Source organism: Populus nigra, chromosome 11 (genome assembly GCF_951802175.1).
Source record: "Populus nigra chromosome 11, ddPopNigr1.1, whole genome shotgun sequence".
Taxonomy (NCBI): Eukaryota; Viridiplantae; Streptophyta; class Magnoliopsida; order Malpighiales; family Salicaceae; genus Populus; species Populus nigra.
In genome coordinates, this window is record NC_084862.1 from 393,477 (window position 1) to 420,262 (window position 26,786).

A 26,786-nucleotide genomic window follows, 5' to 3' on the forward strand; every position below is an offset into this window, starting at 1 on the left:
AAATGCATAGCCTAATTCTTTAAAGGGTTAAAAGATGCAACTAGCTAGCTCACCTTTTGTTCATTTTATATCTTCTCTCTTGCTTTTGCTTTCTTTCTTTACTTTTGCTTTCTTTCGTCAAAAGTGAGATTTTCCCCCACATTAACACTAATAAAAGATATTTTCTAAACTAAAAATATTTCTCATATCTGATATAGTAAAAGAAATTTGCAATGTATTACATGATAAAAAATCTAGATGAGAATTTTAAGGGGTGTAGCTCAATTAATTAAGTTCTAAATTTATTTTTTAAAGATCACTAATTTGAGTCTTACAACCTCAGAGTCATTAGAAACTTACATAGTCGTTAATATTAGAACCCGTGAGATTAGTTGAGGTACATGTAAATTAATCCAAACACCAATATTAATAAAAAAATCTAGATGGATAATAAATTTTTTTCTTTTTCTATTTTGTATTCAAAACAAACTGGTCCAAGTTTTAAATTTCTTGTTGTTTTTTTAAAAATCATTGATATAGTCAAATTATTACTTCTGCTGTATTCTTTTTTAAATTATACTCATAAAAATTCATAGTTGTCATTGATATAGTTATTAAATTATACCCGATTCAATGAGTTGTTTCAGAAAATCTAATTAAGTTTCTAGTTGAATTAAACATTTTGTTGATATAGTCAAACATGTTCAATTCAGCCTAATAAAAACTTAAATAAATCAATATTTTTTTTTAAAAAAAAAACAAAACATCGCAGTCACTCAATACTTTTCCAAGTCCATCCTCAAGTCAAGTTATAACTACGTAAAAACCACTGGTTTTTTTTTTTTTTCACTTGATAAAAGGCACCATTGATTTGGGCGTTCCCTGCTCATATGTCATTACACTCTTCGTTTCTCGCATCCTCTTGATTCTCTTCCTTACCCAGAAACTCTCCTCCCTATTCATTTCTGTACAAATCCCAGCCTACCTCCTAAGCATTGGAACCACCAACTTCTCTCTCCACGATTTTCCATCACCTTTATTATCTAATAAAGAAATTTCTGGCTTCTGGTGCCGTGTCTGATTACATACCTACGCCTTTTGATCTAACTAAGAAATTTATAGCTTCTGGTGCAGTGTCTGATTTCATCCACAAGCTCTGACCTAAAAATGAAATTTCTAGCTTCTGAAACAGTGGTTAATGTCCTCCAATGGTTTCGCAGTTGCTGCGGATGTCTTTCCAAGAGTGTTGAAACAATGAAAGCACCGGGGAGGAACTTGCGCATACCAAGGAGTAATTTTGAAGCAAATCCTTCTGCTTATTTTAGGGACTTGCGCAAGGGGTAGAAGATATATCGATCCTAAGCCTCCAATATGGTTGTTTCCAGTGACTTCTTCACCGGCAGCAGACCATCTTTTCTTCATCGACCCTACTGTGTTTTCTTCTTTTCGAGTGGTTTTTCAAAAGCTTTGATCTGTTCTAGCTAGTAGATGCTTTGGGGGCTTAGTAGGATGGTATGCTGGGCTGGGGTGAGCTTGCTTCAACTTACATGTTTCAATAATGAAAGTGAAATATTGGTCTTCATGATCAACCATATCCATTTCATCAGTTCATATATATATATATAGGTTATATTTACATTTGTTGCAAGAATAACAATTACGGGCATTTCCATTGAAGGTATACGACGACATTTTGTATTCACTCGAGTCAATCATTAATCCATCAAGCTCACGAGATATAATTGTGTTTAAATTTTATTATATAAAATCTATTTTTTATTTGATCAAACAATAATAAAAAGAGATATGCAAAAAAAAAAAAATCAAATAACATTTAAGAAAATAACCATTATGAATGGTTGGACAAAATAATTATTTGCTAATTATTTTTACGGCACTAGATTTATCATGCTACTTCCGACTAAAGTTAGAAAAGCTAGGTAGAAATCAAGTAGAGCAGAAAATTAATGTTATTAAAGTTGATCTGGTCTCAGATCCGGATTAACTTAAATTGATTCTAATTAGTTTAAAACAGTATTAAACTAATATCTATAGTTTGAAGTCTATTCATGCCTGTAGCGATTGCTGTTTTGGGGCCCGTGACCCACTTATGTTATGTTAAAGTTTTGATTTATGGGTATTTTTAATTGTTGGTATCATTTATCAAACTGTCAAATTTTCATAATAGTTCAGTGCTAGGAGATCTCTTGATTGTTTTCGGTCCATGGCTTTTATGTTTTTGGTCTTTCTTCTGTGTAGATCTCGCACGGAACTCTATTTTAAATTTTATTTATTTTTGTGTTTTAAAAATATTTAAAAAAAATAATTTTTTTATTTTTTTATTTACATCAAATTTATATTTTTTATATTTTTAGATCATTTATTTAGATATACTGATGTTAAAATATTTTTAAAAATATATTATTTTAAATAATTTTTAAATAAAAAATATTTTAAAAAATAATTATAACCATATTCAAACACAAAAACACTGTTTTACAAGTTATTCATGGATCCAAAAACATAAGGCCCAGTTTCTTTCTTGGATAAGGCTTATGTGGGCTATAGAAAATGGGCTGGATTTAGTTTCCTTAGGTTTATTCATCACTGTCCGTGGGCTGCGTGATGGACTGTGGGCTTGGATTCTCTTTAATGAATATCGGGCTATAGCTTTATTAATCTGGGTTGTATCTATGGGTTTAATGGGTTTGGGTCAAGTATATACAGATTAAGGAAAAAAAGAAACAGAGAAAAGATAAAAAAAATAATATAATAAAAATAAAAATAACGCCAAATTTATATGAGTATTTATTGTGCATTGTCGCCAAAGTTTTTCTTGCTTTTTAAAATATTTGTTGCATGTATATTTAAATTTAATAATAAGTTTATTAAGACTTCAGCCAATAAACTAGCCCATTAAAACTATATACCAAACAAAATATAAAAAACTCATGTTATTTTTCAAAAAAAAAAACAATAATAAAAAATCATCAATTTAAAATATTCTTTTTTAACACAAAGCCCAAACTCATTTTTTCTACTCCTTGAGTTTAAAGTTCAATTCTTATCATTCATGTAGATTCAACACCCATTTTTTTTTTATTAACATTGATGAAATTTCTTTTTTTAAGGATAAACATCATTTTTTTCTCTTTTTTTTTTAAAAAAAAAGATGTATATTTAGATTTAAATTCAAATATGAGTTACATATATTTTTAACAATTTTGATGAAATCTTTTCTTATGATTTAACATAAGACGAGTGTTTTATTTTTAGGGACTGATGTTATTTTTTGATATATTTAAAGACTGACATCAAATATTTTAGAAAATATTAGAAATTAGAAATAAAAAAATATAAACTAAAAACAATAAGAATAATTAAGAGCAATCAAAAAGTTAAATTGAGGAAAAAACACATGGTAAAAGTAATATTTCATAAAAAAAAAAAAATGTTATAAGAATGATGTTGTTGTTCTCACGTGCATAACAAACTTACTTTAAGGAGTCTCGAGCAATTAAATACTGAACTTGCTTTGACCCTCGGACACAATATGTTTAATCTTAGGGCACTGTAAGTATAGGTAGTCAAGGAGCAAAGCGACATGTGAAGGGGTCAAAATAGCAGCAGCTGCTGAAAAATACAATAAGAAGGATCTAAGAGCAGCCATAGGTATTAAGCTCAGAAACTTTCAGTGAAATTGCAGTACTAGTGCACAACTAGCAGTAAGGTGCGTGTGCTTTTGTAGCCAGACACAAGAGGTTGCATTAATTGTAGCATTGATGGACAAAAAGGATAGACTAACACCGCAGAAATCAAACAGAAATGGGGTTTAGTCAAGCATTTCGATACAGTTCCAGCACAGACATAACAAATTAGAGATTGAGACTCTGAAACTAAAAGGAGAGAACAGAAAAGAATTGTAGTATTCATAGCTTGACTAGCGTTAGTCACTGATCAATTTGATTGATATTTTGAGTCATAAAAGCAGATAAATTAAGCTCTATTCTCCAATTCAATTCCCTTCTCATCTACAGATGATATAATTGAATGCTTTAAGATAATGGCGGTGAAAAAAGGTTACATTATAATCCATAGAATTGATTGCATAGAGAAAATTGCACCTATAGTCAAAATTAACAGTTGGAGTCTTGATGTCTTTAATTACAAACATAGATATGAAATTGCATAGAGAAAATTGCACCTATTAGGTCATTACAATAATTCAATATGAAAAACATCCTGCTACATAATAAATTGCCTAAATAAATGCACATAAATCTTCACCAATACCTAAAAGGAACCTAATAATTCCTCTCTAATTGAGAAATCCTTTTAAAATTGTGATAGCCATAAATGTTTAAGTTTAAATTTTGATAAATAAAAAACATGTTTAAAAATACAATCAATCTCATAAGAAATTGTAATAGTATAATTTCTGATGAAATTATGTTTAAGAACAAGAAAGTCCACACATTAGTCAGGCGAGCCCACTATATTTGTCGCATGCAATGATTTGGAAAGGGAGAAGAAATTGTGAAAAAGATTCCAGTCATACATAGTGAGAGCCCATAACGTTACACTATTCAGCATCGTGAGCAAGATAGCGTGTGAACATACCACTTTCAAACTATGATTTTGGAAAGGAGAAAGAAGAATTGAAAATTTGTTTTTTTAGTAGACTAACTATATTATTATAAAGTAATGGAATAAATATTAAAAATCAGATAATAGTTAAAGGTGACTAGATAATACCTAAAAATAACTATTGTAGAAAGATAAGTTGATACAGGCTAATGTCTCTCTCATCAGCAAGATATACAAAATAATATATGTACATAGACTAACTACTATATGTTAGCATGGAGTTACTGACAAGTTATATATCAAGGCATAATAGATATTCGTATAATTATCAAAGTAATGTATATCATATCGAATATAATTTAGTTTAATAGAATACGAATGCAAATTCAAGAATAGATGAGTATTAATAAAATAAAACAAGAAATATAAATATTCAAGAAATTAACTAGTTGTAATCATCATATAATCAACATACATATTTATTTATGTTACATGTATATTAAATATTATCCAACTCACCCAAAAAATATAGAAGTAAAAGGAATATTAGATGAAAAACCCGAAAATCCTATTAAGAATCGTTAGAAATACCTACAACAAATATATAGAATATACTAAAAAAAACTTAAAAAACACAAGTAAAAGACTCCAATTCATAGAAGAAAACCAGGTTTAGTCTTCTAAGTTTAGGGATAAACAACAATTTTTATAAATCAGGGACCGAAACAATAATTTTTAGAAATCAGGGATTAAAACATAATTTTACTAGAATTGGATGACCAAAATGTAAAAGCCAATAATACATAACCATAGTAAAATTTCACCCATAATCCATCCTTAATTATATCCAGGATCTTGATTTACATTTCAGGGACCAAATTATATTTTTTTTCAAAGTTTAGGGACTAAACTGTAAATCTCCAAAATGGAGTGGCTAAACTAAAAATTACACAAATCAATTATCAAACTGAGATTCATCATCTTTAATCTCATAAGAATACTACCCAGAATTCCAAAACATGTTTCGGGGTCAAATTATAATTTTTCAAAGTTAAAGGACTAAACTGTAATTTTTATAAATCAAGGACCAAGATAAAATTTCATCTTTAACCCCAAGCCATTCTATCTAGATTTTCCAGCAAAGTTGAAACAAATTTCTTAACCCATAACAAATCAATTCACAAATCCTTATTTCTAACAACACATCCAGAATCAATTACTTAACCTTAAACCTATAATAATCATGAATCAATCTTAACAACATAAACTTCAAGACTTTATAAACCCTAATATCTTTTTTATCCTTCCATAAACAAACCATAATCAAAAGTAACATGAGAGAAAACTACTTACTTGGTACTTTCACCTTTCTTGAACTCAAAAACTCAGGATAAAAAACTGAAATCCTTGGTTTGATGAGGGGAGGATCACGACAGCCACAAGAATTAGAAGAGAGAAATAATTCTCTTGCAACTTTTTCTTATATACCTAGGTTAACTTAGGTTGGGTTTACGCTGACTTGAGCTTACGTTTGAGTTAAAAGTTTGGGTCTTACAACACTTCCCCCGTTACATAAAATTCATCCTCGAATTTAAACTTTAAGAACCAAAGTCAACCATCAAGTTCAAACAAGTATGGATACTTGTTGAGCATTTCTCCTATGTCTCTTCTTTGCGTGGGTGTTCGCTCCACACAACCTTAACCGATGTGATTTCCTTCGATCAAAGTTTTCTAACTTATCAAACCACTATTTCCTTTGGTTGGACTTTGTATGACATATCATCCCTTAGCTCAACCGGTTGAATTTCCAACACATGAGATGAATCAAACAAATACTTTCTTAACATCAAAACATGGAACACTAGATGTATGGAGGATAAATTAGGCGGCAAGGCAAACCAATATGCCATTGCCCCTACTATTTTCAAGATCTCTAATGACTATATAAACTTGGGACTCAACTTTCCTTTCTTCTCAAATATGAATATTCCTTTAGTCGAGGAGAACTTCAGGAACACATTGTTACCCACTAAAAATTCTAGATTACGCCTCCTCTTATATGCATAAATCTTTTGCTTACTCTGAGCTGTTTGAAGATTATCTCGGATCACCTTAATCTTATCCCAAGTAATCTGTATTAAGTCGGGGCCCGTTAATCTCCTCTCACCAACCTCATACCAACATACAGGTGATCTACACATTCGGTTGTACAAATTCTCATATGGTGCCATATCAATACTTGCCTGATAACTATTGTTATAAGCAAACTCCATCAAAGACAAGTACTTGCTCCATCCTACTCCAAAGTCAATCACACAAGCTCTCACATATCCTTCAAAATCTATATAGTCCTTTCAGACTGTTTATTGGTCTGAGAATGAAAAGTAGTACTTAATTGAATGTTAGTCCCCAAAACTTCATGAAACTTCAGCCAAAATTGAAAAGTGAATTGTGGACCTTTGTCGGACACAATTGAGATCGACACATCGTGCAACCTTATGCTCTCGTTGACATAGATTTCTACTAGTTTTGCAAACCCATATGTCACCTTTACAAGTGTTGTTGTCTATTTTTGGGATCCCCATACAAAAAGGAGAAAATAAAAAAAAATCAAGAATTATCAGAAGAAAAACCAAAAAATATATATTAGTGAGAAAAGGACACCAAGGAGCCTAGAAAATGGCCAAAGTTTGGTTGAGAAGGTTAAAAAATACAAAGATTGGAATTTAACAATATATTTTCGACTAATGAGAGCCTTGTTCGCAAAGAAAATTCAATTTAACAAAGATAAATTAAAAATTAGATGTTTAAGAACTCAATTAGATTTTATTAAAGGTTTAATTGAATTTATGGAGGGTTTAATTACAAGAAGATTGATTTTTTAAGTCAATTTGGACTTTAATTAAAAGAAATTAAAGTTTAGGGGGGTCAAATTATAATTTTTAAGAGTTAATTTGGTCAAATTAGGGGCTTAATTGCATAAATATTGAAGTTTGATGGGCAATTAGGGACTTGATTAAAAAAAAATCCAAACCCAAGAACTAAACTGAAAAAGAGGCGCTACTATAGGGGCTGGAATTGACCGAATCAGAGGCTAAATTGAAGAAATTAGAAGTTTGTTGATCAATTGAGGGTCAAAATGAACAAATTCAAAATCAATGACCAAAGTGAACAGGACAGTCAACTTTAGGGCGGACATTTGAATTTGGCAGGGATGCAATTGGATTGATTCTTAAAACCAAAATCTCAGTTGAGGGCTTGATTGAATAAATCATAAATTGAGGACTGATTTGGAAATAAAAACTTTTTGACACTATTTTATTTTAAATGAAATAACATGTTTTGTTTAAAAATAACATCGTTTCGTTTACTGTTATTCAAAAAAGAAGAAGAAGAAGAAAAAGACAAAGCTCAAAACGGTGTCGTTTTGAACGGCACTATAAGTCTTCTTCTTCCTCTGGATGCGCTGCAAGCAAGGGAAGAAGGATTTTTCTCCCCTGCAGCATCTCTCTCACTCTCTCTCCCATATACCCAAAAAGCTAACACAAACCCCACCCATGGCCTACCATCAGACGAAAACACAGAGGGGAGAAGCCCTGCAGGCGACCTTGGGTGACTGCCTAATGGCCGCCCAAACACCTTACCCATCCGGCGCTACTGAACAAAAGTAGGGTGGCTCTCTTCCTTTCCCCCTTATAAATACCCCCTCACTAAGCGGTAAGGAGGGAGATGGAAGGACGGTGGAACAAAAAAAAAGGAAAGGAAAAACAGAGGGGCAAAGGAAAAAACAAAATAGAAGCAAAAAAAGAAAGAAAGAAAAAATATGGGAAAATAGAGAGGGAAAGAAGAAGAGGAAGGACAAAAAAAAAACAATGACAAGAACAAGAAAAAAAACCAGATCGGGGATAAAGAAAACATATGAAAGATAGAGAAAAAAAAAAAGAAAAAAAAGAACGAACAAAAAAAAGAGAGAGAGAGAAGATTGCCCTTCCTGCAACAGTCGCCGTTGCTGACCATCATTTTTCTCCCCGTAGCCATTTGGAACTACCGTCATTCTGCCACTAGCACCACCGTGAAGTCACTACTGGCTCAGCCTTCCCCTTTCTTCTTCTTCTTCTCTTGCATCTCTTCCTTCTCCACTATTCTGCATGAATAATGGAGAGCTTATCCACTGTTAACTAAGCCAAACCAGTGCCAGCCCAAACCACAAGGTTGGGCTGGGACGCTCCAGTCCAATAAAAAAAAAGATTATATATTGGGCTGACATCAGCCCAACCCCTGTTTTGGACCGATGTTGACCCAACCATAAGGGGCTTAGACCATATAATTGGGTTGGGCCCAACCCAATATATTATTATATAATATAATAATAATATATAATATATAATAAATATTATATATTAAAAAAAAACAAAAAAATTTCAAAAATCCTTTCAAAAAAATTTGTGATTTTCTTACGTATTTTTCTATCAATTTTTCTTAATATTAGTTTGTATTTTTATACTGTAAAGATATAAATCTGGTATTAAAATACATGATTTTCTCCGAAATGATGCAAAAAATTTAAATAAAAAACAACAACAAACAATATCTTGTTTTCATGCATACGACCAAGTCTCTCAAAAATATAAAAAATTCATATTGTATTTTCATACAAAAAAAATTAAAAAAATTATGTATTAGCATGCATTTTGAGCTTTAATAATCAGTTTATTAAAGTTATGAGAACTAGGCTTATATTTCAAAAATACCAAAAAAATATTTTGTTTTCTTTTAATATTTGAGATTACGAACTTATATGTAAGACGTATTCCTAATATTAAATAAAAGGTAGTTCTTTTTTGTTAATGTTATAATAATTAGGTTTTACTTGATAAGATAAGAATCTCTTTACTGAGAATGACTTTTCTTAAACCTTAGACAAACCAACAATTAGAAAACACAACAATATGTTAGTTTATATCAAATAATTAAACAATGCAGCTTACCTTAAGTAAGACGTATTACAGGTGTTAATATCTTCCGTTTACGCAATCAGTCCCCGTGCCCGATCTTTGAGACTAATTAGGGTTCTTAGTGACTAAAATAATAGGTGATGACTCTTATTCTCTCTTTCCACTGATAAAAGACAAGAAATCATTGTCTCTTCCATTTCCCAATATCATCTGAGAAGACGCTCACTGCGACACTTCACGCATGCGACAACTGGTAAGAAATAAACTGACTTGGTCAAACGATCAACTATCACCCAAAAACTAAAGATCAAAAAATGAAATCTTTGATTTGATGAGGGGAGGGTCACAACAACCACAAGAATTAGAAGAGAGAAAAACAATTTTCTTGTAACTTTTTCTTATATACTTAGATTGAGTTTAAACTATCTTATGGAAAAAGTTTGTGTTACAAGTCTCATGGAAAAACTGTAATGGTATAATTTGTCTTTGTATTTAACACTTGTTCAGGAATTCCCCAGAACTAAAGGGAGTCAACATTGTCAATATCTATAGGACTTGCACACATTAGGAGGGAGAGCCCACGTACAATATTGTTGCATCCTATGATTTGGAAAGGGAGAATAAATTATTGATGAATTTGAAATTTCATCACCAATGTTTCGATAGTAGACCAATTCAAAGGTTTTTTTTTTTAAAAAAAAAAAACCACTAATTAGAAACAATTACATTAGATGAGAGCATATATGCATGGTGATGCAAAAGGATTTTTATGGCAAATTCTTTGTTTCCTTAATTGTTTTTATTTCTATTTAGTTTAGGAAAATATTTTCTTTTATGGTATTTTTTTTATTTAAAAAGTCAAATATTTTTTTTATAAGCAAAATAAAGCTTGTCAAATGCAGAAAAGTTGTGAGTTTAACAAATTCATTATATAGAAACAAAAGCAATCAAGGCAATCTGAAACCAACACAATTAGTGGTGATGTTTGCTCATATTTTTTCTTTTTTCTTTTTATATATGTTTTTTTACTCTCTCTTTTTATAATGATTTATCAATTAATAAACATATTTTTTTTTGTCATTTGTCACGTTAACTTATTTTTTTTATTGGTTAAACGCATAGATGATTGATACCTAAGCATAATAGATAGAATGACACAAGTTTTAAGAGAATAATTTCTTAAGCATAATAGTAATTTTTGTACGCGTAGAAGTCAACGCGTTTTAGCGCATGATATTGATAGTTAGAAAGAAGGTATGAGAACTTAATCAACTGCAGCAGGAAGACCGCAACCAAAGAGTACGTGAGAGTGTGATTATTTTTTAAAGTGTTTTTTTTGTTAAAATATATTAAAATAATATTTTTTTTTAAAAAAAATTATTTTTAAAATTAGCGTATTAAAACGATTCAAAATATAAAAAAAATTAATTTTTAATAAAAAAAATTAAATTTTTTAAGAACATGATTTGCACCGCGTTCCGAAACTGTGCTTAATCAATGAATTTCCAACTTCATGTTGTATCCATCATTTCATTAGAAAATCCAACCCCAATTTGCACGATAAGTTCCATTGCAGAAATCATGAACAAACACTCGCTATCACATTCAAAAAATTATAACAACTTCAGTAGGCAAAATTAATAATCAACCGTACGTAAGAAGCTGGCAACAAGACCCACCCTCTTAAATGGTATTGGAGGTATATATAAGATAAAATAAAACACATAAAAATGTTAGATTTATCCTTCCATAAATAAAATATTTTGAGTCTATAGCTGAAAAGCAAGGAGTTTTATTATTAGATTTAAAAGTTTTTCCGAGAGAGATTTTTCTGTTGATATTTATACTTGAAATCAGCCGACAATCCTTCTAGTGAGAGCCCATAACGTTACAATTTTTCCATCCCCATTGACCCGTCTACACTATTCAGCCCCTTAAGCAATATAGCGTGTGAACGCTGGACTTTCCGACAATAATTTGGAAAGGAGAAACAAAGATGATTTGGAAATTTCAACAATGTCAAGCACCAGAGAAACAGGAGTTAATTTACATTTATGATGATATTGTGATTGTGATAGATGAACATCTTATTTTGTAAGCTATAATTATAAATTTTTTGTGTTTTATTTTATGATGAAAGGTTTAAGGTTTTAATAATTATACTAATATAAATCATATCTTGAAAACTCACTTAATAATTTAAGTTCTTGGATTGAATTGGTTCTTTGACATGGTGTCAAGACCTTGAAGACCCATCATTCACTAGTTCAAAAATTTTATGCCGATCTGCAGATGTATGAATCATCAACCTGACGTTTTTTACATGAAGTTAATTTCTAGCAAGGCTCCCCTGGTGAATGAAGTTACGAGTCATGACTTGATCATGAACAAACTAAGACAACTCTCTCGTAATGTGTTAAAAGGCATCTAATTTAACAAATTAAGAGTTCAAGGGGTGTAAATTCAATGTTTGAAAGAACAAGGATCTAAATCAAATCGGTCGAAGTTCAGGAGGTATCGTAAATTCGTAATTATGCTTATAGTAATTAATGACTGCATAGTGAATGAGAAAGGAAATTCAGCAGAAGATTGCAATGAACCGTAGGGGACCGGAAGAGAACCAACGGTCAAAGAACTCTCCGAATTCAATTCGAAGTACAAACTTAAACCAGCCTTTGCATTGGAGAACGTTAGCCAAACGACGGCCCTCTAAGCCCTAACCTAAACTTTACTCTTGTTCGTAGTTGAAGCAACAAGAACAAGACCCACTTTATATGCATACAGCTCACCACACTGGAACCAAGTTCCAATTCCCAACACATGAAAAAGCCTTTCATATTTGCACATTCAACCCCTTTGAAAGCAAAACCAAATCCCGGCATGGTTGTTTAAATGTTAGACTAGGTGGAAGGAAATACTCCCAATTGAGACCAGCTTTTTACCCTCCTTTCTAACATTACATAGCTCGTGAAAATACTTGGCCAATAAGAGATTGACAAAGTGTTCAAACCTCAGACTTGCTCGCTGCATTACTGACCCCACTTGGCCTAAACCCTCTCAGTCCTTGCAGTCAGCTTGACCCACATCTTTCAGGTGCCATTCCTTGTGCAAGCAAGCTTTATTGCTCAACAACAAATCAAGTTCATGAGAGTGCAGACTCATCAGACATGTTCTACATTCTTTAAATCGCACGCACATGAATTATGCTATCTTTATAAAATAATTTTCGACAATATATCCCCCCCCCCCCTCAATTTCACAAGAGTCTTAGCCCACGTCCACTGAGATGCCAAAAATGACCGTGCAATTTTTTGAAAAACAATTGTGAGGGACCATCCCTCGTTTTACTTGTTTCCATGGTCTCCCCAATTTCTTGAATTTGACATCGTTGGCCCTCCATTATGTATTTAGTGGAGTGGAATATTCGGTAGCCCTCCATTATCCCCTTGAGCACGATAGCGTCAAGTAGACTAGCGTATTTAACTGTGTCAAGAACGAGAGCATTCATAGTTTTATTGAACAATTCAATTCACTTATCATGGTCCCTTAGCTAATGAAACAGTAGCAGCAGCAGAGTTAGGAACAATAATGATGACAATAACAGAGTTCTCAACAACAACATTGTTGAGGAGAGCAGTCCTGGTAGCAGTAGTATTTTCATCTATGTTACTAAAATACAAAGAAGAACAAAAATAAAATATAATTTGAGGCGTGTATAGAAACTGTCTTTTAAGTATATTTTCTCAACATGAGGCTATTCTTCAGGATTTAATAAGTTCCTCCTTTAAAATGAGAGTTACCGAAACAAAAAACCAAGATCGAAAAGAAATATCAACAAACTTTTCAAACATAAAAAAATAGTATTATAATTTTTTAAGTATACTTTGATTGTAAGAATGCAATATATATATAGAGACTGCTAACATATTATAGCTAAACAGAAAAAAAATTAGAAAATTATAAAGCTGTTACAATAGTTAAAAAAAATAAAAGAATTGTTAGGAAATTAAAGAATTGTGGTTGTTAAAAAGTTTTTAAAATAAAAAAGTTGTTAGGATTTTGTGACCGTTAAAAAACTAATTTCAAGTGTTTAAAAAATAGTTTAAAGGCCAAAAACAAATTAATGTTGGAGATAAAAGATTCAAAAAATATAGGCGTTGTCTCGCGCATTTGGGGGGACAATCAAAGGTTTTTCTCTTGCTCGGCTCAACGTTATGCCCGTGAGCTCATTATGCTTTCCTTGCTAGTTACTATCCCATATCAAAATTTATTATATAAATATTAGATAAAGGTTTTAATTTTTTAATATAAAATAAAAATTGTTTGAAATAGTCTTTATTATTAAAAATAGAATTAACCGGGTTTTTTGTGGCTGGTTAATATATATATTCGATGAGGTTTTTTTTTTAATTTCATCTAGTTTTATCTAGTTTTGTGGTAGAAAATATGTTTTGAATTCTAAACCTTAAAGTAGATAGAAATAATACAATAACTATAACAAGTACAAGGAAATAAAGAATTTTACATTAAAAAAGTCTCCGAACTCTAATTTGAATTTTACATACAATAAATATGTTATGAAACGAGAGTGTTTTACTCTGTTTTGTCTTTCTTTTTTTTTTGGTAACGAAAGTTATGAGTGACTTGAAGCCACTTAAGCAAGCAAGCTTTATTGCTTAACAACAAATCAATTTCATGAGTACCATGAGAGTGCAGATTCTGACATGTGTCATCTATATGAATTTAATTTATAATTGTATATACCTTGAATACTTTCTCCTTCTTTGTTCTAGCTACGAATATAGTTACGAGTAATAAAAAAAAAAAGAAGCTTACCTTAGTATAGTAATGAACAAAAAATAATTTACCATTTGAAAAGAATTTAATTGAGGACTCATCATGATAAATATCATTTAGGGTCCGAAAGAATAAATCTTGAAATAGCTAATAATTGAATAATCCTTTATAATCGTGTTAGCCATAGATGTTTAAGTTTAATCTCGATAAATAGAAATCCTAAAGCTGTAACACACTAACACTATAATTTCTCAAAAAAGTGTGCTTAACACAAAGGAAGTCAACAATGTGCAAGTCCATAGGACTTGCACATTAGTCAACAATATTGTCTCATCCATGATTTGATTTCGGAAAGGGAGAAGAAATTATTGATGAATTGGTAATTAATTTCAGATTTGTAATATTCGAATGAAATTAAGAAGAAGATTCCAATCATGTTTTCCATCCTATAAATGAAGGAGCCTCCCATTACTTTATTATTATCTCTTGAAAAAACACACAACCATGACGACGTCCCTGCTACACAAACCAGTCTTCTCTGGCTCTCTCCACATCCTGTTTTTGCTCCTTCACATGTTCTATTTTTCTTCTTCCTTTGCTGCTTTTGCTGAACACAGTTCCTCCAGGACTGCAATATTTGGTACGGCTGTAAGTGCTGCCAAATCCAGAATTACTGGAGGTAATAATACAGAAGCCGAGGCTCTTCTCAAATGGAAAGCCAGTCTTGACAACCAAAGCCAATCTCTCCTTTCTTCTTGGTTCGGCATCAGCCCATGCACTAACTGGACTGGAATCACTTGCGACAGTTCTGGAAGCGTCACCAACTTGAGCCTTCCACACTTTGGCTTGAGAGGTACGCTTTATGATCTCAACTTCTCATCCTTCCCCAATCTTTTCTCTCTCAATCTCCAGAGGAATTCAATTCATGGAACCGTTCCATCAGGCATTGATAATCTACCCAAGATTGCTGAGCTCAATTTATGTGATAATAATCTCACGGGAAGCATCCCATCTGAGATAGGCTTGATGAGAAGTCTCAACATCTTGTATCTGTGTGGAAATATTCTTAGTGGCTCCATCCCATGTGAAATTGGAAAGTTGACGTCTCTTTCCCTTCTTTCTTTATCTGCAAATAATCTCACTGGTGTGATCCCTTTCTCTATTGGAAACTTGACGAACTTATCCTTGTTTCACCTCTTTCAAAACCAGCTCTCTGGTCCCATCCCTTCTTCTATCGGGAACATGAGCTTTCTCATTGATGTACAACTACAACAAAATAATCTCACTGGTTTTATCCCCTCCTCTGTTGGAAATTTGAGGAGTTTATCGATACTCTATCTTTGGAGCAATAAACTCTCTGGTTCCATCCCTGGAGAAATTGGGTTGCTAGAATCACTCAATGATCTTGACTTTTCAAGTAATAATTTAACCGGTGCAATTCCTAATTCAATAGGAAACTTGACAAACTTATCATTTCTCCACCTTTTTCAAAATCAACTCTCTGGTCCCATTCCTACCTCTATTGGGAATATGATTATGCTCATTGATGTAGAACTCGGACAAAATAATCTCATTGGTTCAATCCCCTCCTCTGTTGGAAATTTGAGGAACCTATCAATATTCTATCTTTGGCGTAATAAACTCTCTGGTTCCATTCCTCAAGAAATTGGATTGCTAGAATCTCTTTACGATCTTGACTTTTCAAGTAATATTTTAACCGGTAAAATCCCTAATTCAATTGTAAACTTGACAAATTTATCTTTTTTCTCCCTTTATGAAAACCAACTCTCTGGTCCTATCCCTTCTTCTATTGGGAACATGAGCATGCTCGTTGATGTAGAACTAGATAAAAACAATCTCACTGGTTTGATCCCCTCCTCTATTGGAAATTTAAAAAACCTATCCATTCTCTATCTAGGTGAAAATAATTTATATGGATATGTTCCTTCAGAAATAGGAAAGCTTAAATCTCTAGAGAAATTGATCTTCGCTGAGAACAAACTTCGCGGCTCATTGCCCCTAAAGATGAACAATCTTACCCATTTGAAGTTGTTGGATTTGGCTTACAATGAATTCACGGGTCATTTGCCACAAGAGCTATGCAATGGAGTAGTACTTGAAAGATTTATTGCTTGTAACAACTATTTCTCCGGTTCCATCCCAAAAGGCTTGAAAAACTGTACCAGTTTACACCGCCTAAGACTTGATTGGAATCAATTAACCGGAAATATTTCTGAGGATTTTGGCATCTATCCACATTTGGATTATGTTGATTTGAGTTACAATAATTTTTATGGCGAGCTTTCTCTGAAATGGGGAGATTATAGTAACATAACAAGCTTTAAAATCTTAAACAATAATGTTTCTGGGGAGATACCAGCAGAGCTTGGGAAGGCTACTCAATTACAATTGATTGATCTGACATCAAATCACTTAGAAGGAACCATCCCAAAAGAATTAGGGGGGTTGAAGCTGTTGTACAGCCTTACTCTTAGCAACAACCATCTTTCGGGTGCCATTCCCTCAGACATCAAGATGCTTTCTTCTCTCAAAATCCTTGATTTAGCATCTAACAATCTAAGTGGATCGATTCCAAAACAACTTGGGGAGTGCTCAAATTTATTGTTGCTGAACCTCAGTAATAATAAATTTACAAAAAGCATTCCACAGGAGATAGGCTTTCTGCGTTCTCTTCAAGATCTTGATCTTAGTTGCAATTTCTTCGCTCAAGAGATACCGTGGCAACTTGGGCAACTGCAAATGTTGGAAACTCTGAATGTCTCTCACAACATGCTTTCTGGATTGATTCCGCGCACTTTCAAAGATCTATTAAGCTTGACAGTTGTGGATATATCATACAATGAGCTACATGGCCCTATTCCCGATATCAAAGCCTTCCACAACGCTTCATTTGAGGCATTAAGGGATAATATGGGTATATGTGGCAACGCCAGTGGTCTAAAGCCATGCAATCTTCCAAAAAGCAGCAGAACTGTTAAGAGAAAGAGCAACAAACTTGTTATTTTGATTGTACTCCCTCTTTTAGGAAGCTTACTCTTAGTGCTTGTTGTGATTGGAGCTTTATTCATTCTCCGCCAAAGAGCTAGGAAGAGAAAAGCTGAGCCAGGGAATATTGAACAAGATCGAAACTTATTCACGATATTGGGCCATGATGGGAAGTTGTTGTATGAGAATATCATTGCAGCAACCGAGGAATTCAATTCCAACTACTGCATTGGCGAAGGAGGATATGGAATTGTTTATAAAGCAGTGATGCCAGAAGAACAGGTGGTTGCTGTGAAGAAACTTCACCGGTCACAAACAGACAAGTTGTCCGATTTTAAAGCTTTTGAAACGGAAGTTTGTGTTTTGGCAAATATTCGACATCGAAATATTGTGAAGCTGTATGGATTTTGCTCACATGCAAAGCACTCTTTTTTGGTTTATGAGTTCATAGAAAGAGGAAGCTTGAGAAAGATTATAACCAGTGAGGAACAAGCAATTGAGCTGGATTGGATGAAAAGGCTAAATGTTGTGAAAGGGATGGCTGGAGCTTTATCATATCTTCACCATTCTTGCTCTCCTCCGATCATTCATCGAGACATTACCAGCAATAATGTCCTTCTGGATTTGGAATATGAGGCACATGTCTCTGACTTCGGCACAGCTAGAATGTTGATGCCTGACTCATCCAATTGGACCTCATTTGCAGGTACTTTTGGATATACTGCTCCAGGTGCGTAGCTTTACTTCAACATTAAGTTCCTACTTCCTATAATAGTAAGAATAATAGTATGTTTTTAGCTTATACTATAAATACTTAAGTAATTTTTTTTTTCAATTTTATTTCTATCAACTATGTGATTAAAACACAGCATAACCAATTTTTTTGTGGCAGAGCTAGCTTACACGATGAAAGTGACTGAAAAATGTGATGTCTATAGCTTCGGAGTGGTAACAATGGAAGTGATGATGGGAAGGCACCCAGGCGATCTCATCTCCACAATCTCATCACAAGCATCTTCCGCATCATCTTCGAAGCCACCGATTTCTCAACAGACATTGTTGAAGGATGTGCTTGACCAACGCATCTCGCTTCCTAAAAAAGGAGCAGCAGAGGGTGTTGTCCATATCATGAAGATAGCACTTGCATGCTTGCATCCCAATCCGCAATCCCGGCCTACAATGGGAAGAATTTCTTCGGAGCTTGCAACTAAGTGGCCTTCTCTGCCAAAGGTATTTGACACAATAAGTTTGGAAGATCTGTTCTCACATACAGTTAGTGTGGACTGACCAGTTTTTTGTGGGGTTTAACTTCTTCTCCTCAACTATGGATTGGAGCAATAAATTTTGTAATTTGATGTAGACTATGTTCATGGGTTGGCTTTTTTTCTTTCTATTTTTTTAAAGTATGTAAAAAAATACCTGTTATGAAAGATAAGTGAAACAACAATTAATTAAGAAATGATCATGCTATATTTTCAAATTTGACAGAACTTTGCTCCTAGTCTCGGTTTTGAATGTAGAAAGAGCAAGATTAAAACCCATAGTCCTTTCTACAATTCATTATGATCTCCCCATCAGTTCCAGTAAGTGGCTTCATATTTCCCATCTTGATCATGTGCTTTGTTATACATGATGATAATAATTTTTTTCTTTATTTTCTTGGTTACCAAATAACAATGTTACTCGCAATCTTCCTAGCTAGACAGCTACTGTTATTCTTAGCATTGCCGTGAAACTCGACCATTGCTGGACTGACTCATGCATGGAAACTCAGAATTTCCTCCATTAATGCAGTAATGATTATTGAGTGTAGTATACATTCCGACATGTTGGAAAACAATAGGGGTAGCAGAAACTCAAGGAGCGTATGATAGATCATGGAAATATTACCCACAAACCCAGAGTGTTACAATTTTTCCATTCCCATGGACCCATCTGCAGTACTATTCAGCCCCTTAAGCAAGATAGCATGTGAACGTTGGACTTTCCGACTATAATTATAAAAAGAAAACAAAGATGTTTTGGAAATTTTAAATAATATAATATTTTTAAATTTTTTATCATTTTTAAAAATTAGAAAACACTGTTTTTTTCTTGAAAACCAAGCCAAATTTTTTGTTGACTGGAAAATATTTTTCATTAACTAACTTTTTTAATAACAAAAATATACAAAAAAATTTAAAAATTAATCTTTTAAAAATTAATTTTTATAAAACAAACGAGCTCTAAATTTAAAAGTTTTTCGATACAATTTCCTGTTGATATTTATACTTGAAATGCGCCGACTATCCTTCCAGTGAGAGCCCATCAAGTTACAATTTTTCCATTCCCCTGGACCCATCTACAGTACTATTCAGCCCCTTAAGCAAGATAGCGTGTGAACGCTGGACTTTCCGACAATAATTTGGAAAGGGAAAACAAAGATGATTTGGAAATTTCAACAGTGTCAAGCACCAGTTAATTTACATTTATGATGATATTATGATTGTGATTGATGTACATCTTATTTTGTAAGCTAAAATTATAAATTCTTTGTGTTTTATTATAGGATGAAAGGTTCAAGGTTTTAATAATTATACAATGAATAATTGATTTTGATTTGATTTTAGACATATCACATCTTGATCCTGACTAATACTTGAATAGATTTTTATTCTAGCAATTCCCTAATTAGATTATTTATCTTTTGTGATAATCTTTGGCTAATGAAGTCAAATATCATATGAGTTATATTAATTAGCTGTATAACCATTATTTTTTTAATATTAAATTTATTATTTTTAAATTGATTACTTTTTATATTTATTCCAAATAATATTCAAGAAGCTTTGTTGACTCAAGGTGGAAAGTAGCTATGAACCAAGAGATGAAATTCCAACAAGAAAATGAAACTTAGGATTTTGTGTGATAATTTTTGGTTTAGTAGTATTCTTTAATCTCACATATGAACCTAAACTAAGGTTAAATATTTCATGAGTCATTAAGTATCTCATCATCATTTGTTAATATTAAATTCATTATTTGTAAATTAATTATCATTCATATCTATTACTAACAATGTACAAGAAGCTTTAATTGACTAGATATGGGGAAAAAACTATCAACAAAAAGATGAAATCCTATAAAAAAAGAAACCAGCTAGATGTGATCTATATATATATATAAACCATAGTATTGATTGCGTAGAGAAAATTGCACCTATAGCCAAAATTAACAGTTGGAGTCTTTATGTCTTTAATTACAAACAAAGACAGGTCATTACAATAATTCAATAAGAAAAACATCCTTCAACATAATAAATTATGTTTAAGAACAAGGAAGTCCACAAATTAGTCAGGCGAGCCCACTATATTTGTCGCATGCAATGATTTGGAAAGGGAGAAGAAATTATGAAAAAGATTCCAATACATAGTGAGAGCCCCTAACGTTACACTATTCAGCATCGTGAGCAAGATAGCGTGTGAATATACCACTTTCAAACTATGATTTTGGAAAGGAGAAAGAAGAATTGAAAATTTGTTTTGCTAGTAGACTAAGTATATTATTATAAAGTAATGAAATATATATTAGAAATCAGCTAATAGTTGAAGGTGACTGGATGATACCGAAAAATAACTATTGTAGGAAGATAAATTGTCATAAGTTGATGTCTCTCTCATCAGTAAAATATACAAAATAATATATACACATAGACTAACTATTATCTGTTAGCATGAAGTTACTGATAATTTCTATATCAAGGCATAATAGATATTCGTATAATTATCAAACCAATGTATATTATATTGAATATAATTTAGTTTAATAGAATGCGAATGCAAATTCAAGAATAGATAAGTACCAAGAAAATAAAACAACAAATATAAATATTCAAGAAATTAACTAGTTGTAATCATCATATAATCAACATACATATTTATTTATATTACATGTATATTAAATATTATCCAACTCACCCAAAAAATATAGAAGTAAAAGGAATATGGGATGAAAGACCTGAAAATCCTATTGAGAATCGTTAGAAATACCTACAACAAATATATAGAATATACTAAAAAATAACTTAAAATAACACAAATAAAAGACTCCAATTCATAAAAGAAAACCAGGTTTAGTCTCCTAAGTTTAGGGATAAACAAAAAATTTTATAAATCAGGGACCAAAACAACAATTTTTATAAATCAGGGATTAAAACATAATTTTTCTAGAATTGGATAACCAAACTGTAAAAGCCAAAAATACATAACCATGGTAAAATTTCACCCATAATACATCCTTAATTATATCCAAGATCTCGATTTACATTTTAGGGACCAAATTATATTTTTTAAAAAAGTTTAGGGACCAAACTATAAATATCCAAAATGGAGTGGCTAAACTAAAAATTACACAACTCAATTATAAAATTGAGATTCATCATCTTTAATATTATAAGAATACTACCCAGAATTCCAAAACATGTTTTGGGGTCAAATTATAATTTTTCAAAGTTAAGGGACTAAAATGTAATTTTTATAAATTAAGGACCAAGATAAAATTTCATCATCTTCAACCCCAAGCCATTCTATCTAGATTTTCCAGCAAAGTTGAAACAAATTTCTTAACCCATAACAAATTAATTCACAAATCCTTATTTCTAACAACACATCCAAAATCATCACTTAACCTTAAACCTATAATAATCATGAATCAATCTTAACACCATAAACTTCAAGACTTTATAAACCCTAATCTCTTTTTTATCCTTCCAAAAACAAACCATAATCAAAAGTAACATGAGAGGAAACCACTTACTTGGTACTTTCACCTTTCTTGAACTCAAAAACTCAAGATCAAAAACTGAAATCCTTGATTTGATAAGGAGAGGATCACGACAGCCACAAGAATTAGAAGAGAGAGATAATTCTCTTGCAACTTTTTCTTATATATCTAGGTTAACTTAGGTTGGGTTTACGTTGACTTGGACTTAGGTTTGAGCTAAAAGTTTGGGTTTTACAACACTTCCCCCGTTACATAAAATTCATCCTCGAATTTAAACTTTAAGAACCAAAGTCAACCATCAAGTTCAAACAAGTACGGAATGCTTGTTAAGCATTTCTTCTATGTCACTTATTTGTGTGGGTGTTCACTCCACACAACCTTAACCGATGTGATTTCCTTCAATCAAATTTTTCTAACTTGTCAAACCACTATTTCCTCTAGTTAAACTTTGTATGACATATCATCCCTTAGCTCAACTAGTTGAATTTCCGGCACATGAGATGAATCAAACAAATATTTTCTTAACATCAAAACACGGAACACTAGATGTATGGAGGATAGATTAGGCGGCAAGGCAAACCAATATGCCATTGCCCCTACTATTTCCAAGATCTCTAATGACCATATAAACTTGGGACTCAACTTTCCTTTCTTCTCAAATATGAATATTCCTTTAGTCGGGGAGAACTTCAGGAACACATTGTCACCTACTAAAAATTCTAGATTACGCCTCCTCTTATACGCATAAATCTTTTGCCTACTCTGAGAAGTTTGAAGTTTATCTCGGATCACCTTAATCTTATCCAAAATAATCTGTATTAAGTCGAGGCCCATTAATCCCTTCTCACCAACCTCATACCAACATACAGGTGATCTACACATTTGGCTATATGAAGTCTCATATGGTGCCATATCAATACTTGTCTGATAACTATTGTTATAAGCAAACTCCATCAAAGACAAGTACTTGCTCCATCCTACTGCAAAGTCAATCACACAAGCTCTCACATATCTTTCAAAATCTATATAGTCCTTTCAGACTGTTTATTGGTCTGAGAATGAAAATTAGTACTTAACTGAACGTTAGTCCCCAAAACTTTATGAAACTTCACCCAAAATTGAAAAGTGAACTATGGACCTTTGTTGGACACAATTGAGATCGACACATCGTGCAACATTATGATCTCATTGACATAGATTTCTACTAGTTTTGCAAACCTATATGTCACCTTTACTAGTGTTGTTATCTATTTTTAGGATCCCCATACAAAAAGAAGAAAATAAAAGAAATCAAGAATTATCAGAAGAAAAACCAAAAAATATATATTAGTGAGAAAAGGACACCAAGGAGCCTTGAAAATGACCAAAGTTTGGTTGAGAAGGTTAAAAAATACAAAGATTGGAATTTAACAATATATTTTCGACTAATGAGAGCCTTGTTAGCAAAGAAAATTCAATTTAACAAAGATAAATTCAAAATTGAATGTTTAAGAGCTCAATTAGATTTTATTAAAGGTTTAATTGAATTTATGGAGGGTTTAATTACAAGAAGATTGATTTTTTAAGTCAATTTGGGCTTTAATTAAAAGAAATTAAAGTTTAAGAGGGTCAAATTATAATTTTTAAGTGTTAATTTGATCAAATTAAGGGCTTAATTGCATAAATATTAAATTTTGATGGGCAATTAGGGACTTGATTAAAAACATCCAAACCCAAGAACTAAACTAAAAAAAAGAAGCTAATATAAGGGCTTAAATTGACCGAACCAAGGGCTAAATTAAAGAAATTAGAAGTTTGTTGATCAATTGAGGGTCAAAATAAACAAATTCAAAATTAAGGACCAAAGTGAAAAAGACGGTCAACTTTAGGGCTGACATTTGAATATGGCAGGGATGCAATTGAATTGATTCTTATAACCAAAATCTCAATTGAGGGCTTGATTGAATAAATCATAAATTGACGACTGATTTGGAAATAAAAACTTTTTCGCAATATTTTCTTTTAAATGAAATAACATGTTTTGTTTAAAACGACATCGTTTCATTTACTGTTATTAAAAAAAAAAGACAAAGCTCAAAACAGTGTCGTTTTGAATGGCACTATAGGTCTTCTTCTTCCTATGGACGCGTTGCATGCATGGGAAGAAGGATTTTTCTCCCCTGTAGCATCTCTCTCACTCTATCTCCCATATACCCAAAAAGCTGACACAACCCATACCCATGGCCTACCACCAGATGAAAGCATAGAGGGGACAAGCCCTGCAGGCGGCCTTGGGTGACTGCCTAGTGGCCGCCCAACCACCCTATCCATTCAACGCGACTGGACAAAAGTAGGGTGGCTCTCTTCCTTTCCCCCTTATAAATACCCCATCACCAAGCGGTGAGGAGGGAGATGAAAGGACGGTAGAACGAGAAAAAAAAAGGAAAAACAAAGGGGCAAAGGAAAAAACAAAACAGAAGTGAAAAAAGAAAGAAAGAAAAAACATGGGAAAATAGAGAGGGAAAGAAGAAGAGGAAGGACAAAAAAACAATGACAAGAACAAGAAAAAAAAACTAGACCAGGGATAAAGAAAACAGATGAAAGATAGAGAAAAAAAAGAACAAAAAAAAAGATTGCCCCTTTTGCAACAATCACCACTGCAGACCATCATTTTTCTCCCCATAGCCATTTGGAACCACCGTCATTTTGCCACTAGCACCACCGTGAAGTCACTGCTAGCTCAGCCTTCCCTTTTCTTCTTCTTCTTCTTCTTCTTCTTCTTCTTCTTCTTCTTCTTCTTCTTCTTCTTCTCTTGCATCTCTTCCTTCTCCACTATTCTGCATGAACAATGGAGAGCTTCTCAACTGCTTACTAAGCCAAACCATTGTCGGCCCAAACCATAAGGTTGGGTTGGGACGCTCCAGTCCAATAAAAAGAAAATATTATATATTGGGCCAACATCGACCCAACCCCTGTTTTGGGCCGACGTTGACCCAACTAGGAGGGGCTTAGACCATATAATTGGGTTGGGCCCAACCCAATATATTATTATATAATATAATAATAATAATAATATATAATAAATATTATATATTAAACAAAAACAAAAAATATTCAAAAATCCTTTCAAAAAAATTTGTGATTTTCTTGGGTATTTTTCTATCAATTTTTCTTAATATTAGTTTGTATTTTTATACTGTAAAGATACAAATCCGGTATTAAAATACATGGTTTTCTCTGAAATAATGAAAAAAAATTAAATAAAAAAACAACAAAAAATATCTTGTTTTCATGCATATGACCAAGTTTCACAAAAATATAAAAAATTTATAATGTATTTTCATACAAAAAAAATTATATATTAGCATGCATTTTGAGCTTTAATAATCAGTTTATTAAAGTTATGAGAACTTGGTCTATATTTCAAAAATACTAAAAATATATTTTGTTTTCTTTTAATATCTGAGATTACAAACTTATACGTAAGACGTATTCCTAATATTAAATAAAAGGTAGTTCTTTTTTGTTAATGTTATAATGATTATGTTTTACTTGATAAGATAAGAATCTCTTTACTGAGAATGATTTTTCTTAAACCTTAGACAGACCAACAATTAGAAAACACAACAATATCTTAGTTTATATCAAACAATTAAATAATGCAGCTTACCTTAAGTAAGGCGTATTAGGGGTGCTAATACCTTCCCTTTACGTAATTAGTCCACGTGCCCGATCTTGGAGACTATTTGGGGTTCTTAGTGACCAAAATAATAGGTGACGACTCTCATTCTCTCTTTCCACTGATAAAAGACAAGAAATCCTTGTCTTTGTCATTTCCCAATATCATATGAGAAGACGCTCACTGCAACACCTCACACATGCGACAACTGGTAAGAAATAAACTGACTTGGTCAAACGATCAACTGTCACCCAAAATCTCAAGATCAAAAAATAAAATCCTTGATTTGATGAGGGGAAGGTCATGACAACCACAAGAATTAGAAGAGAGAAAAACAATTTTCTTATAACTTTTCCTTATATACTTAGATTGAGTTTAAACTATCTCATGGAAAAAGTTTGTGATACAAGTCTCATGGAAAAACTGTAATGGTATAATTTGTCATTGTATTTAACACTTGTTCAGGAATTCAATTCCCCACAACAAAAGGGAGTCACATTGTCAATATCTATAGGACTTGCACACATTAGGAGGGAGAGCCCACAATATTGTTGTATCCTATGATTTGGAAAGGGAGAATAAATTATTGATGAATTTGAAATTTCATAACCAATGTTTCGATAGTAGACCAATTCAATGGTTTTTTTTTTTAAAAAAAAACCACTAATAAGAAACAATTCCATTAGATGAGAGCATATATGCATGGTGATGCAAAAGGATTTTTATGGCAAATTCTTTGTTTTCTTAATTGTTTTGATTTCTATCTAGTTGAAGAAAATATTTTTTTTGTCATTTGTCACGTAAACTTATTTTTTTTATTGGTTAAACGCATGGATGATTGATACCTAACCATAATACATAGAATGACACAAGTTTTAAGAGAATAATTTCCTAGTACAGAATCCATAGTAATTTTTGTACCCGGCACAATTTAAAAGAGTAGAAGTCAACGCGTTTTAGCCCATGATATTGATAGTTAGAGAGAAGGTATGAGAACTTAATCAACCGTAGGAAGACGGCAACTAATCAATGAAAATCCAACC

General features: G+C 32.3%; 1 protein-coding gene across 1 annotated transcript; it reads left to right on the forward strand.

Moving 5' to 3' along the window:
• The first annotated feature begins 14,813 nt into the window (after positions 1-14,813).
• Positions 14,814-18,784, forward strand: LOC133668311 (probable leucine-rich repeat receptor-like protein kinase At1g35710). Its single transcript, XM_062088089.1, has 2 exons — positions 14,814-18,054; positions 18,217-18,784. Exons 1-2 carry the CDS (start codon positions 14,823-14,825, stop codon positions 18,609-18,611), a joined length of 3,627 nt encoding a protein of 1,208 aa, XP_061944073.1. The 5' UTR covers positions 14,814-14,822; the 3' UTR covers positions 18,612-18,784.
• Positions 18,785-26,786: the final 8,002 nt, after the last annotated feature.